The 14795-nt window shown below is 38.1% G+C and overlaps 1 protein-coding gene across 2 annotated transcripts in view; it reads left to right on the plus strand.

Annotated features, from left to right (window-relative positions):
* SYT1 (synaptotagmin 1) overlaps positions 1–14795 on the plus strand; it is a 586821-nt gene that overhangs the window by 480258 nt on the left and 91768 nt on the right. For both annotated transcript variants that reach the window (XM_043880212.1, XM_043880222.1), the window contains exon 9: positions 2864–2981. In XM_043880212.1, coding sequence (XP_043736147.1) covers positions 2864–2981 — 118 coding nt within the window. The remainder of the gene's footprint in view (positions 1–2863; positions 2982–14795) is intronic.

Genomic DNA, 14795 nt, shown 5'->3' on the forward strand with positions numbered 1-14795 from the left:
AATTTATAGTTATGTGGGAAAATTAAGACTTGCACAGGTAAGACCAAATTAAAAACCTCAGTAACATAAGAGATACATAAGTAAGACACTGTGTGAACTCAATGAACGAAAGAACCATGGCTCTACACACACATAGTGATATTTTCAAAAGCATTACATCAGCACCATTTCTGTTTTTCTCTCTCCTTTTCTCTTACACACACACACACACACTGAAAATATTACTTCTCACCTAAAGATAAATCATAGAAATGTTTATCGCAGCACTGTTTATAATAGCCAGGACATGGAAGCAACCTAGATGCCCATCAGCAGATGAATGGATAAGGAAGCTGTGGTACATATACACCATGGAATATTACTCAGCCATTAAAAAGAATTCATTTGAACCAGTCCTAATGAGATGGATGAAGCTGGAGCCCATTATACAGAGTGAAGTAAGCCAGAAAGATAAAGAACATTACAGCATACTAACACATATATATGGAATTTAGAAAGGTGATAACGATAACCCTATATGCAAAACAGAAAAAGAGACACAGAAATACAGAACAGACTTTTGAACTCTGTGGGAGAAGGTGAGGGTGGGATATTTCAAAAGAACAGCATGTATACTATCTATGGTGAAACAGATCACCAGCCCAGGTGGGATGCATGAGACAAGTGCTCCGGCCTGGTGCACTGAGAAGACCCAGAGGAATCGGGTGGAGAGGGAGGTGGGAGGGGGGATCGGGATTGGGAATACATGTAAATCCATGGCTGATTCATATCAATGTATGACAAACCCACTGGAAAAAAATAATAATAATAAAAAAAAAATCATAGAACAGATAGATACCCTTTCCTTTTTGACAGGTGGATTTAATGAGTACCCAAAAACAGGAATTGCATTTTCCTAAATTGTTGGATTATTTCTAGGCTATTATTTCCACAGTGGAGATTCTGGGTACTTTAGCTAACTTAACATATGTCAAGTTATATAGAAGGCCAAAAGTAGTCGTATTAGGAATACAACAGGAGAAGACCTGAGGATATGCCCTTCTACACCTCATTCCCATGTTAGAGACCTATCTGCAGAGGTCTGACACAACAATTACATTAATTTCTTTGGAATTATTGGCGGGGGGTGGGGGAGTGGAGATACAAAGAATTAAACCTGGATTTGCCATCAGTTCAGTTACTCAGTCAAGTCTGATTCTTTGCAACCCCATGGACTGCAACATGCCAGGCCTCCCTGTCCATCACCAACTCCCAGAGGTTGTTCAAATTCATATCCTTCGAGTCGGTGATGCCATCCAGCCATCTCATCCTCTGCCATTCCCTTCTCCTCCTGCCTTCCATCTTTCCCAACATCAGGGTCTTTTCCAGTGAGTCAGTTCTTTGCAGTAAGTAGCCAAAGTAATGGAGTTTCAGCTTCAGCATCAGTCCTCCCAATGAATATTCAGGGTTGATTTCCCTTAGGATTGACTAGCTTGATCTTGCTGTCCAAGGAACTCTCCAGTATTCTCCAACAGTTCAAAAGCATCAATTCTCTGGCACTCAGCTTTCTTCATAGTCCGACTCTCACATCCATACAAGACTACTGGAAGAATCATAGCTTTGACTAGACAGATCTTTGTCAACAAAATAATGTCTCTGCTTTTTAATATGCTATCTAGGTTGGTCATAGCTTTTCTTCCAAAGAGGAAGCATCTTTTAATTTCATGGCTGCAGTCACCACCTGCAGTGATTTTGGAGCCCAAAAAAATAAAGTCTGTCACTGTTTCCATTGTTTTCCCATTTGCCATGAAGTGATGGGACCAGATGCCATGATCTTAGTTTTTTGAATGTTGAGTTTTAAGCAAACTTTTTCACTCTCCTCTTTCACTTTCATCAAGAGGCCCTTTACATATACTTAATCCCATACATCAGGGAACAGTCTAGTGCCTCCAGCATCTGAGAATACAACAGAATCTACACCCTTGCCCCTCTCTCATGCTTATAAATATGAATGAAAAAAATCTTGTTTGTGTTCAATACTGTCCTTAGTTAGCTCAAAGAGTAAGACATTTAAGACGGTTGAACTTATAGATGTCTTCTGAAAAAGGTAAAAGTTCTACATAGCATCATCACTTTAAGCTCTTCATCAGTTGTTCAGAAATGCTCAAATATAGGATTGGTGAATGTTCTTGGAACTGAAATATGGTACCAGTGAAATAACTCGAGGGCATGTGAGAAATTTTGTATTGCTATATATTTCACTTTTTAAACCATGGCTTAGATTCTCATAAATTTTAAGATAAGGAAAAAGAAATTTAGACCTCAATGAGTGAAACTAAAAGTGCAAAATCTTATACTTTGTTGCATTTCTGCTATTAGGAATTTACAATTTCTCATCAATAAATAGAGTTTAAAAACACAAAAGCAAGTCCATTTCCTCCAAACGTCTAGATATTACACATAATCCTATTTGAAATGTAAAAAGACAAAAAAAGGAGGTAGGTTGATTCTACCAAAAAAAAAAAAAACCTGTTAGTCTCTTTTCAAAGCTATTTAATCAAGTTATGAATATTTGCCAAGAGTTACAGTACATTCAGAATGTAATCTCTAAAAAAGTCATCTTGATCTCATCTCCTGAACCAGTGAATTATGGATGTATTTTGATGAATGTTAAAGTATAAATGAGCTATTTAAAAACTGAAAGATACAATCACTCTTGATGATACCTTAGTGAATGAAAGACCACTGAGTAAGTGCCAGTGAATGTGAGAGTTTTTCGATTCTAATTGTGATAATCCTTCCTGAGGTGTTTACGATGTGTATGTACAAACTGCATTTGCCTTTATTTGGAAGATTATTTATACTTTCTTATTGGTTTTCATAGCAAGAGAAATTGGGTGATATCTGCTTCTCCCTTCGCTATGTACCTACCGCTGGCAAGCTGACTGTTGTCATTCTGGAGGCAAAGAACCTGAAGAAGATGGATGTGGGTGGCTTGTCTGGTAAGTCTATGATGTTTATTGGGGGGTTTTTTAATGCAATTTCATCATGGACACCAAATGCATAGCACAGATGCCACGATGCCCCACTCCTTCATTGGTGACAGTTCTCTTTTCCCTCGGAGCCTGAAAGCACTCTCAGAATTCATCCCAACACAGAGCCCCAGGAAGTTGCTCTCAATTTATTGGAATTGGCAGAGAAGATGAAACCTATTTTCCTGCTTCATAGCCCAAATATCAATTATCCTATAGCACTGAAAGCCAAAAATGTTTGCTTATCTTCTGAAAGGTGACATCTATGACCAATTACATAATTTCTTTCAGTTTTTTGCTTTTGATATTTGGTCGAAATTCATTTATGATGTGAAAAATAGTTTTTTATCTGAGATGTATCAGATATTATTTAAGTGTTTATATTTATATAAGCAAAGACAAGTATTAGGTAAATTTATCAAATGTAGCCTAATATAACTTTTAATAATACTATTTTATTAAATATTCAGTATTTCAAATATATGTGAACAGTAAAACCTGAGGGTACATTCTCATGGTAATATATTTATTATCTATAGCTTATGTTGGTAATGGAAAGACTTTGAGATTTAAAATTCTGTACAACCCAATTTTAGTTTTCAAAGAAGTAAACTCTTGCTCAAAAGAAAAGTCAACTCAAGGACTTATCATTTCCACAGCTGAACATCATTGTTTTTATTTTCTTCTCTGTAATTAAATCAATTATATATTTTCTAATAACTTAAAATGTGGAGGAATTTTCTTGATATGGCACAGGGTCATCATAGATAAACTATGGTTGTCACTGTTTGTGGCTATGGAATTAGAACCAACATTACTGGTTATCCAGTGCTTTCTCTAATAAAAATATTGCAAACTTCAAAAGGTCACTCTCATGGAGCATGGTGATTTTATATTCTGAGGCATAACAGCTAAAATACGCTAAAGTGAAGGTTCCATGTACTGAACCACTAATTTGTCAGCCAAATACTCCTGGTGCCTAAATTTACTTCTCATTATAAATAAGTCACCCAGGAAATCTGCACTACTTCTTTCACGTCACTGAGACCCCATTTAAAAACTTACTGCTTTCATTGCTTTAAATTTGCTTTGTTTATACCATTAGGCAATGAGCAGTTTCTTTTAAAAATGTAGAGTATTAATTGTGCCAAAGGTGCAAAATATATGCAGACACATATGTGTGTGTCTATGCACATCCACCTTGTCCTGGTTCTGTCCAGTAAAAAAGGCCTATAAACAGACTGACCCAGTAGCCATGGGCATCCCTAGAACCAGAGATGGTTTGAAATACAATTTCTCACTAGAAGAACATGGAGTTTACTGGCTCTTTGGTAGATTCTAGGTGTGGCACAGAAGGCATTCAAGACAAGCCCAGAACAGTTCATCATAACAGAAAACAAGGAAGCCTCATGTCAATAGGCTTAGGAGTCACCTTGCAGTGACTTCCACTGGCCAAAGATGTGATCATTTGAGCATCAGTAACGCAATAAGTACAGTATATCTGAACCTGAAAACAAAAGAGGGTACTCTTTTGTTTTGAATTTATGTGCAAAGACTTTTAGGCACAAGAATATTTCACTCCCAGAGTTCTACTTAGTATCCTAAAGTCTGACTTTGACACCTTTGACCTCTCCACTTCCTTTGGCTCAATAGCCAAGTATCATCATGTAGTTCGTCTGTATCTTCTCTCACACATTTCTGTTCAGACTCCTGTGCCAACTGCCTCCTCACTCACCTGTATCTCATGCTCCCCTGAACTTCCTCCCAATACACCTTTCACCCTTCAGAGTTCCAGAAGCACCTCTACCATGAGGCCAAGAAAACTTTAGGGTCCCTTATTGTTGTCCTCTTCTAAGGCCCTAGAAATGAGTTCCCGTGGTCATAGACAGATGCTGATGTAGATAGATGTTACATACTTGTGCATCACAGCTTGTGCCTCTTGACACTCTGACTTCTATCTTCCGTCTCGCTTGTTATGTAGCGTCAGAGAGGCCACAGGCACTTTTGAGGTTTAGCTAAGGGAAGCTGGGTCTAGCCGGACGTATTTGTGTGGCTCTTAGTCATACCCATGTGTACTGGGTTACTGCTGGGTGTCGAGGGAAGGAAGGGACCCCAGCATGACTCACACCACCCACACTGCTAACTCAACACTGTGCCATGAGAGGGGCGAGGCCAGAGGTCGTATCTGATTCAGTCTTCCTAACTTGATAAAAAGGAAGAAATAGATTCTTCTTTCAAATGTTGAACTATACTTGCTGAAAACAGTTAACTGAAACCAAAGTGGGCTTTTTTGTCCTGGTTTACGATTATATTAGCTTCACCACCCACTCATCCCAGTTCGATCCCTAAATTTGAATTACCTGAAATGATTTTGTTGAACTGTTAAATATTAAATTAAGGCTATTTAAAGGCTAAATATCCTTTAAGAGTCCTAATCATATGGGCTTCCTGCTGTCTGTAAAATTATCACAGTCACTTAGGTCTGCGTAATAGATACTTCCAGACTATGCCCCACCATATTTTTGTATTTTAACCAAGTTGACCAGCACACTGAACAGGTTATGTAATTTGCTGCCTCCACTCTTTGCTTAAGTCACCTTCACCTGGAATTCTCTTCCATCCACCACAGTCTAGCTAAACCCTAACCATTCTTCAGGCCCAGCTTGAGTCTTATTGCCTCCATCCATTGAATAACTATGTATTGTTTCCCTACTCTATATTAGGTATTGTTCTGAAACTGGGTTTACATCAGTGGCCAAAATAACCAAAGGGCCCTGCCCTCAGGCACCTTATATTGTAATGTGGGGAAACAAACAGGAAGCCAATAAATATGAAAGGCACATGGGACACTGAGAGATGATAAGTTCTATGAAGAAAGCAAAGCAGAGATGTAGGATGACAGATGCTGGGGAGACGTTTTAAAAGGGGTGGTCAGGGAAAGTCCCATGAGTAGCTGAACTTTTGGCAGTGACCTTGGAGAGTTGACAAAGTGAGCCTGAGGGGTGCCTGGGAGAGAGAGCAATTTAGGTGGAGGGATTCCATGAAGCCTTTTTTGATCCATCCTAAAAGAATAAATCTTTCTCTTTCTTAAATGCCAGTACTTTGTTTACTTCCTGCAAACTTCACACTTTTCTCACTAGACTGGGATCTGTATTCATATATCCCACCATGCCTGCACTGACGGTAGCGTCAAGCCAAGCTGCTGAATGAATAATGAATTATTTAGAAAGGAGTTATGGCCTGAAAAAACAAGTCTTGCATTTCAAATTTGTTTAACCTACTTACCATTAAATAACTTTAAGTACTTGGATGGTCTGTCTCAAAGTTCGTTGACCTACTGAGAAGACCAAAATTATATAATGAGGTCATTTCAGGTAATTTGAATGCCAAAACATATTTGTTAGACATGGCTAGTAAATTGGAACCAAAATGGGGTTTTTGCCAGTGTTTAAGTTCCAGTCTCCCACTATTAGCAATTTGACATTGGACAAGTTATTTAGCTTTCTAAGCCTCAGTTGCATTATATGTAAAGTTGGAATAATAAGAGAATCTTGTTTATCAGGTTATTATGAGAAATAAATGAAAGCACAATAAAGTGCTCACTAAATATTATTGTAATTGTTTCTATTGAGAATGTTATAAAATCTTGGGCTAAATACGCAAAATGTGAAAGCAACCAGTGGACAGTTAAATCAATGGCTTGATTCACTGGGGAAAAAAAATGTTTGATGGGATAATTACGTTTTGTGAATACATCAACAGAAAATTGGATTAAAGATTTACTGAGCATGGCCCTGCCCATCAGAACAAGACCCATTTTCCCCCTCATTCAATCTCTCCCATCAGGAGGCTTCCTTAAGCCTCTTATCCTTCTCCATCAGAGGGCAGACAGACTGAAAACCACAATCACAGAAAACTAACGAATCTCATCACATGGACCACAGCTTTGTCTAACTCAGTGAAACCGTGAGCCATGCCTGTAGGGCCACCCAAGACAGACGGATCATGCAGGAGAATTATGAAAAAACCTGGTCCACTGAAGAAGGGAATGGCAAACCACTTCAGTATTCTTGCCTTGAGAACCCCATGAACAGTATGAAAAGACAAAAAGATAGGACACTGAAAGATGAACGCCTCAGGTTAGTAGGTACCCAATATGCTACTGGAGATCAGTGGAGAAATAACTCCAGGAAGAATGAAGAGACAGAGACAAAGCAAAAACAACACCAAGTTGTGGATGTGACTAGTGATGGTAGTAAAGTCCAATGCTGTAAAGAGAAATATTGCATAGGAACCTGGAAAGTTAGGTCCATGAATCAAGGCAAATTGGAAGTGCTCAAACAGGAGATGGCAAGAGTGAACATAGACATTTTAGGAATCAGTGAACTAAAATGGAATGGAATGGGTGAATTTAACTCAGATGACCATTATATCTACTTCTGTGGGCAAGAGCCCCTTAGAAGAAATGGAGTAGCCATCATAGTCAACAGAAGAGTCCAAAATGCAGTACTTGGATGCAATCTCAAAAATGACAGAATGATCTCTGTTCGTTTCCAAGGTAAACCATTCATAGCACAGTAATTCAAGTCTATGCCCCAACCAGTAATGCTGAAGAAGCTGAAGTTGAAGGGTTCTATGAGACCTCCAAGACCTTCTAGAATTAACCTGCAAAGAAGATGTCCTTTTCATTATAGGGGACTGGTATGTAGAAGTAGGAAGTCAAGAGATTACCTGGAGTAACTGGCAAATTTGGCCTTGGAGTACAGAATGAAGCAGGGCAAAGGCTAATAGAGTTTTGCCTAGAGAACACACTGGTCATAGCAAACACCCTCTTCCAACAACACAAGAGAAGACTCTACACATGGACATCACCAGATGGTCAACACCGAAATCAGATTGATTAAATCCTTTGCAGCCAAAGATGGAGAAGCTCTATACAGTCAGCAAAAACAAGACCCAGAGCTGACTGTGGCTCAGATCATGAACTCTTTATTGCCAAATTCAGACTGAAATTGAAGAAAGTAGGGAAAATCACCAGACCACTCAGGTATGACCTAAATCAAATCCCTTACAATTATACAGTGGAAGTGACAAATAGATTCAAAGGATTAGATGATAGACAGAGTACCTGAAGAACTATGGACAGAGGTTCATGACATAGTACAGGAGGCAGGGATCAAGACCATCTCGAAGAAAAAGAAATGCACAAAAGCAAGATGGCTGTCCGAGGAGGCCTTACAGATAGCTGTGAAAAGAAGAGATTTGAAAAGCAAAGGGGAAAAGGAAAGATATACCCATTTGAATGCAGAGTTCCAAAGAATAGCAAGGAGAGATAAGAAAGCCTTCCTCGGTGATCAGCGCAAAGAAATAGAGGAAAACAAAAGAATGGGAAAGACTAGAGATCTCTTCAAGAAAATTAGAGATACTAAGGGAACATTTCATGCAAAAATGGGCTCAATAAAGGACAGAAAGGTATGGACCTAACAGAAGCAGAAGATATTAAGAAGAGGTGGCAAGAATATACAGAAGAACTATACCAAAAAATCTTCACAATCCAGATAATCACGATAGTGTGATCACTAACCTAGAGCCAGACATCCTGGAGTGTGAAGTCAAGTGAGCCTTAGGAAGCATCACTATGAACAAAGCTAGTGGAAGTGATGGAATTCCAGTTGAGCTAATTCAAATCATAAAAGATGATGCTGTGAAAGTGCTGCACTCAATATGCCAGCAAATTTGGAAAACTCAGCAGTGGCCACAGGACTGGAAAATGTCCGTTTTCATTCCAATCCCAAAGAAAGGCAATGCCAAAGAATGCTGAAACTACCGCACAATTGCACTCATCTCACACGCTAGTAAAGTAATGCTCAAAATTCTCCAAGCCAGGTTTCAACAGTACATGAACCATGAACTTCCAGATGTCCAAGCTGGTTTTCAAAAAGGCAGAGGAACCAGAGATCAAATTGCCAACATCTGTCGGATCATCGAAAAAGCAAGAGAGTTCCAGAAAAATATCTACTTCTGCTATATTACCTATGCCAAAGCCTTTGTCTATGTGGATCACCACAAACTCTGGAAAATTCTTCAAAAGATGGGGATATCAGACTACCTGACCTGCCTCTTGAGAAATCTGTATGCAGGTCAGGAAGCAACAGTTAGAACTGGATATGGAACAACAGACTGGTTCCAAATTGGGAAAGGAGTATGTCAAGGCTGTATACTGTCACCCTGCTTATTTAACTTACATGCAGAGTATATCATGAGAAATGCTGGACTAGATCAATCAAAAGCTGGAATCAAGATTGCTGGGAGAAAAACAATGAATTTCACCTTTTTCTCAAGTGCACATGGAAAATTGTCCAGAATACATCACATCCTGGGCCATAAATCTAGCCTTGATAAGTTCAAAAAAAATTGAAATCATTCCAAGCATCTTTTCTGATCACAATGCACTAAGATTAGATGTCAACTACAGGAAAAAAAAAAAAAAAAAACTATTAAAAATTCCAACATGGAGGTTAAACAACACACTTCTGAATAACCAACAAATCACAGAAGAATTCAAAAAAGAAATCCAAATATGCATAGAAACAAATGAAAATAAAAACACAACCCAACACCTTTGGGACTCAGTAAAAGCAGTGCTAAAGGGAAGGTTCATAGCAATACAAGCTTACCTCAAGAAACAAGAAAAAAGTCAAATAAATAACCTAACTCTACACCTAAAGCAATAAGAAAAGGAAGAAATGAAGAACCCCAGGGTTAGTAGAAGGAAAGAAATCACAAAAATTGGGGCAGAAATAAGTTCAAAAGAAACAAGAGAGACCATAGCAAAAATCAACAAAGCTAAAAGCTGGTTCTTTGAGAAGATAAATAGAATAGAAAAATCATTAGCCAGACTCATCAAGAAACAAAGAGAGAAAAATCAACAAAATTAGAAATGAAAATGGAGAAATCACAACAGACAACACAGATATACAAAGAATCATCAGAGACTACCATCAGCAACTATACGCAAATAAAATGGAAAACTTGGAAGAAATGGACAAATTCTTAGAGAAGTGCAGCTTTCCAAAATTGAACCAGGAAGAAACAGAAAATCTTAACAGACCCATTACAAACACAGAAATCGAAACTGTAATCAGAAATCTTCCAGCAAGCAAAAACCCAGGACCAGATGGTTTCACAGTGGAATTCTACCAAAAATTTAGAGAAGAGCTAACACCTATCCTACTCGAACTCTTCCAGAAAATTGCAGAGGAAGGTAAACTTCCAAACTCATTCTATGAGGCCACCATCACCCTAATACCAAAACCTGACAAAGATGCCACAAAAAAAGAATACAGGCCAATATCACTGATGAATATAGATGCAAAAATCCTTAACAAAATTCTAGCAAACAGAATCCAACAACATATTAAAAAGATCATACATCATGACCAAGTGGGCTTTAGCCCAGCAATGCAAGGATTCTTCAACATTCGCAAATCAATCAATGTGACACACCACATTAACAAATTAAAAGATAAAAACCATATGATTATCTCAATAGATGCAGAGAAAGTCTTTGACAAAATTCAACATCCATTTATGATAAAAACCCTCCAGACAGCAGGCCTAGAAGGAACATACCTCAACATAATAAAAGCCATATATGACAAACCCACGGCAAACATTATCCACAATGGTGAAAAATTGAAAGCATTTCCCCAAAAGTCAGGAACAAGACTACGATGCCCACTCTCACCACTACTATTTAACATAGTTTTGGAAGTTTTAACCACACAAATAAGAGAAGAAAAAGAAATAAAAGGAATCCAGATTGGAAAAGAAGAAGTAAAACTCTCACTGTTTGCAGATGACATGATCCTCTACATAGAAAACCCTAAAGACTCCACCAGAAAATTACTAGAGCTAATCAATGAATACAGTAAAGTTGCAGGATATAAAATTAACACACAGAAATCCTTTGCATTCCTATATACTAACATTTAGAAAACACAAAGAGAAATTAAGGAAACAATTCCATTCACCATTGTGATGAAAAGAATAAAATACTTAGGAATAAATCTACCTAAAGAAACAAAAAGCCTATATATAGAAAACTATAAAACACTGATGAAAGAAATCAGATGACACAAATAGATGGAGAAATATACCATGTTCATGGATCAGAAGAATCAATGTAGTGAAAACAAATATACTATGCAAAGCAATCTATAGATTCAATGCAATTCCTATTAAGCTACCAATGGTATTTTTCACAGAACTAGAACAAATAATTTAAAAATTTGTATGGAAATACAGAAAACCTCAAATAGCTGAAGCAATCTTGAGAAACAAGAATGGAACTGGAGGAATCAACCTGCCTGACTTCAGACTATACTACAAAGCAACAGTCATCAAGACAATATGGTACTGGCACAAAGACAGAAATATAGATCAATGGAACAGAATAGAAAGCCCAGAGATAAATCCACATACCTATGGACACCTTATCTTTGACAAAGAAGGCAAGAATATACAATGGAGAAAAGACAATCTCTTTAACAAGTGGTGCTGGGGAAACTGGTCAACCACTTGTAAAAGAATGAAACCAGAACACTTTCTAACACCATACACAAAGATAAACTCAAAATGGATTAAAGATCTAAATGTAAGACCAGAAACTATAAAACTCCTAGAGGAGAACATAGGCAAAACACTCTCCGACATAAATCATAGCAGGATTCTCTATGACCCACCTCCCAGAGCAATGGAAATAAAACCAAAAATAAACAAATGTGACCTAATTAAACTTAAAAGCTTTTGCACAACAAAGGAAACTATAAGCAAGGTGAAAAGACAGCCTTCAGAATGGGAGAAAATAGCAGCAAATGAAGCAACTGACAAAGAATTAATCTCAAAAATATACAAGCAACTCCTACAGCTCAATTCCAGAAAAATAAACAACCCAATCAAAAAATGGGCCAAAGAACAGACATTTCTCCAAAGAAGACATACAAATGGCTAACAAACACATGAAAAGATGCTCAGCACTACTCATTATCACAGAAATGTTAATCAAAACCAGAATGAGGTGCCATCTCATGCTGGTCAGAATGGCTGCTATCAAAAAGTCTACAAACAATAAATGCTAGAGAAGGTGTGGAGAAAAGGGAATCCTCTTACACTGTTGGTGAGAATGCAAACTGGGACAGCCACTATGGAGAACAGTGTGAAGATTCCTTAAAAAACTGGAAATAGAACTGCCACATGACCCAGCAATCCCACTGCTTCGCATACACATCAAGGAAACCAGAATTGAAAGAGACACATGTACCCCAATGTTCATCACAGCACTGTTTACAATAGCCAGGACATGGAAGCAACCTAGATGTCCATTGGCAGACAAACAGATAAGAAAGGTGTGGTACATATACACAATGGAATATTACTCAGCCATTAAAAAAATGCATTTGAATCAGTTCTAATGAGGTGGATGAAACTGGAGCCTAGTATACAGAGCGAAGTAAGTCAGAAAGAAAAATACCAATACAGTATACTAACACATATATATGGAATTTAGAAAGATGGTAACAGGGACCCTATACAAGACATCAAAAGAGACACAGATGTAAAGAACAGACTGTTGGACTCTGTGGGAGAAGACGAGGGTGGGACAATTTGAGAGAATAGCATTGAAACATGTATATTATCATACGTGAAATAGATCACCAGTCCAGGTTCGATACATGAGACAGGGTGCTCAGGGCTGATGCACTGGGATGACCCTGAGGGATGGGATGGGGAGGGAGGTGAGAGGGAGGGTCAGGATGGGGAACACATGTACACCCATGGCTGACTGACATCAATGTATGTGAAAAAACACCACAATATTGTAAAGTAATTAGCCTCCAAATAAAGTAAAAAAAAAAAAAAAGAAAAGAGAAAAAAAAGGTTGTTGGGAGAAATATCAATAACCTCAGATATGCAGATGACACCACCCTTATGGCAGAAAGAGAACTAAAGAACTTCTTGATAAAAGTGAAAGAGAAGAGTGAAAAAGTTGGCTTAAAACTCAGCATTCAGAAAACTAAGATCATGGCATCTGGTCCCATCACCAGATGGGGAAACAGTGAGAGACTTTATTTCGGGGGGCTCCAAAATCACTGCAGATGGTGACTGCAGCCATGAAACTAAAAGATGCTTGCTTCTCAGAAGAAAAGTTATGACCAGCCTAGACAGTTTATCAAAAAGCAGAGACATTACTTTGCCAACAAAGGTCCATCTAGTCAAAGCTATGGTTTTTGCAGTAATCATGTATGGATGTGAGAGTTGGACTATAAAGAAAGCTGAGCGCCGAAGAACTGATGCTTTTGAACTGTGGTGTTGGAGAAGACTCTTGAGAGCCCCTTGGACTGCAAGGAAATCCAACCAGTCCATCCTAAAGGAAATAAGTCCTGAATATTCATTGGAATGACTAATGCTGAAGCTGAAACTCCAATAGTTTGGCCACCTGATGCAAAGAACTGACTCATTGGAAAAGACTCTGATGCTGGGAAAGATTGAAGGTGGGAGAAGGGGACAACAGAGGATGATATGGTTGGATGGCATCACTGACTTGAGAGACATGAGTTTGAGTAAACTCTGGGAGTTGGTAATGGACAGGGAGGCCTGTGCTGCAGTCCATGGGGTTTCAAAGAGTCGGACATGACTGAGTGACTGAACTTAACTGAACTGAAATGGATACATTATTTAATTAGCCATTCCCTTACTGTTTGTTGTTTCTGTTTGTGGCTACTATAAATAAGAATGCAATTAACATCTTTATACTTATAGTTTAAAGTTACTGATGTATAATTGACATATGATGATAAATGACATAGAGTATATTTTTTAAAAGTAATGGGATTGGCTGGTCAGTTCAAACAAAAAGACATCAGTAGACCCATGTTTACCAAGACCCAATATCAGATTGAGGCTAGGTGTGGAATTAAATATTGAAAAAATAAGAAATAGAAACAGTTTAAAAATAATTTCATACTTTCTTCAACATAGTTTCTTTCTCTTTTACTGTGTTCATTCAAAATGCATTTTCAAAGATTCTGCCTCCATCATATACCCAATATAACCAGCAATGCAAATCCCAACTCCTACTTTATAGTCACAAATTTGATTGGACCATTCACATATCTACAGTAGAGGTTGAACCTAAATGCTTCCTATTCCAACTCTCAAGTATTTGTAAGCAACAGCAAGAGTTTCTGAATCTAACTATTTGTATTGAAATATTAAGTCTTTCAGGCTGCAAGGCTGTTCTTCAGGAGCAAACTAGTACAGTAGGAAACGAGTAGCTTTTGTGCCCTGTTCTTGGGAGGGGGGAATAAATCAAGGTTTCTGTTAGTAATCATATCTTAATATACCTCTGCACCCTTCAAACGTTTTCTTTTTGTGAAAATTGAGGTAGGAATATGAAGAGTGCCTGAGTCCATCCAGGCTGCTCTAACAGAATACTATACTATACTATAACATGAGTATCTCTTAAACAGGTATTTCTCACTGTTCTGGAGACTAAGACTTCTAGGATTAAGGTGTCCATAGGTTCTATGTCTGATGAGAACCTCCTTCATGGTTCATACACAGATGTTTTCCGTGTCCTCACAGGTAGAAGGAGTACATCTCTTAAGCCCACTAATCTCATCCATGAGGGCTTGACCCTCAAGACCTAAAATTCACAAACGTCCCGCCTCCAAATACCATTACACTGGGGACTCTGTTCCAATGTATGATTTTTAGGGGGAC

Source organism: Cervus elaphus, chromosome 3 (genome assembly GCF_910594005.1).
Source record: "Cervus elaphus chromosome 3, mCerEla1.1, whole genome shotgun sequence".
NCBI lineage: Eukaryota > Metazoa > Chordata > Mammalia > Artiodactyla > Cervidae > Cervus > Cervus elaphus.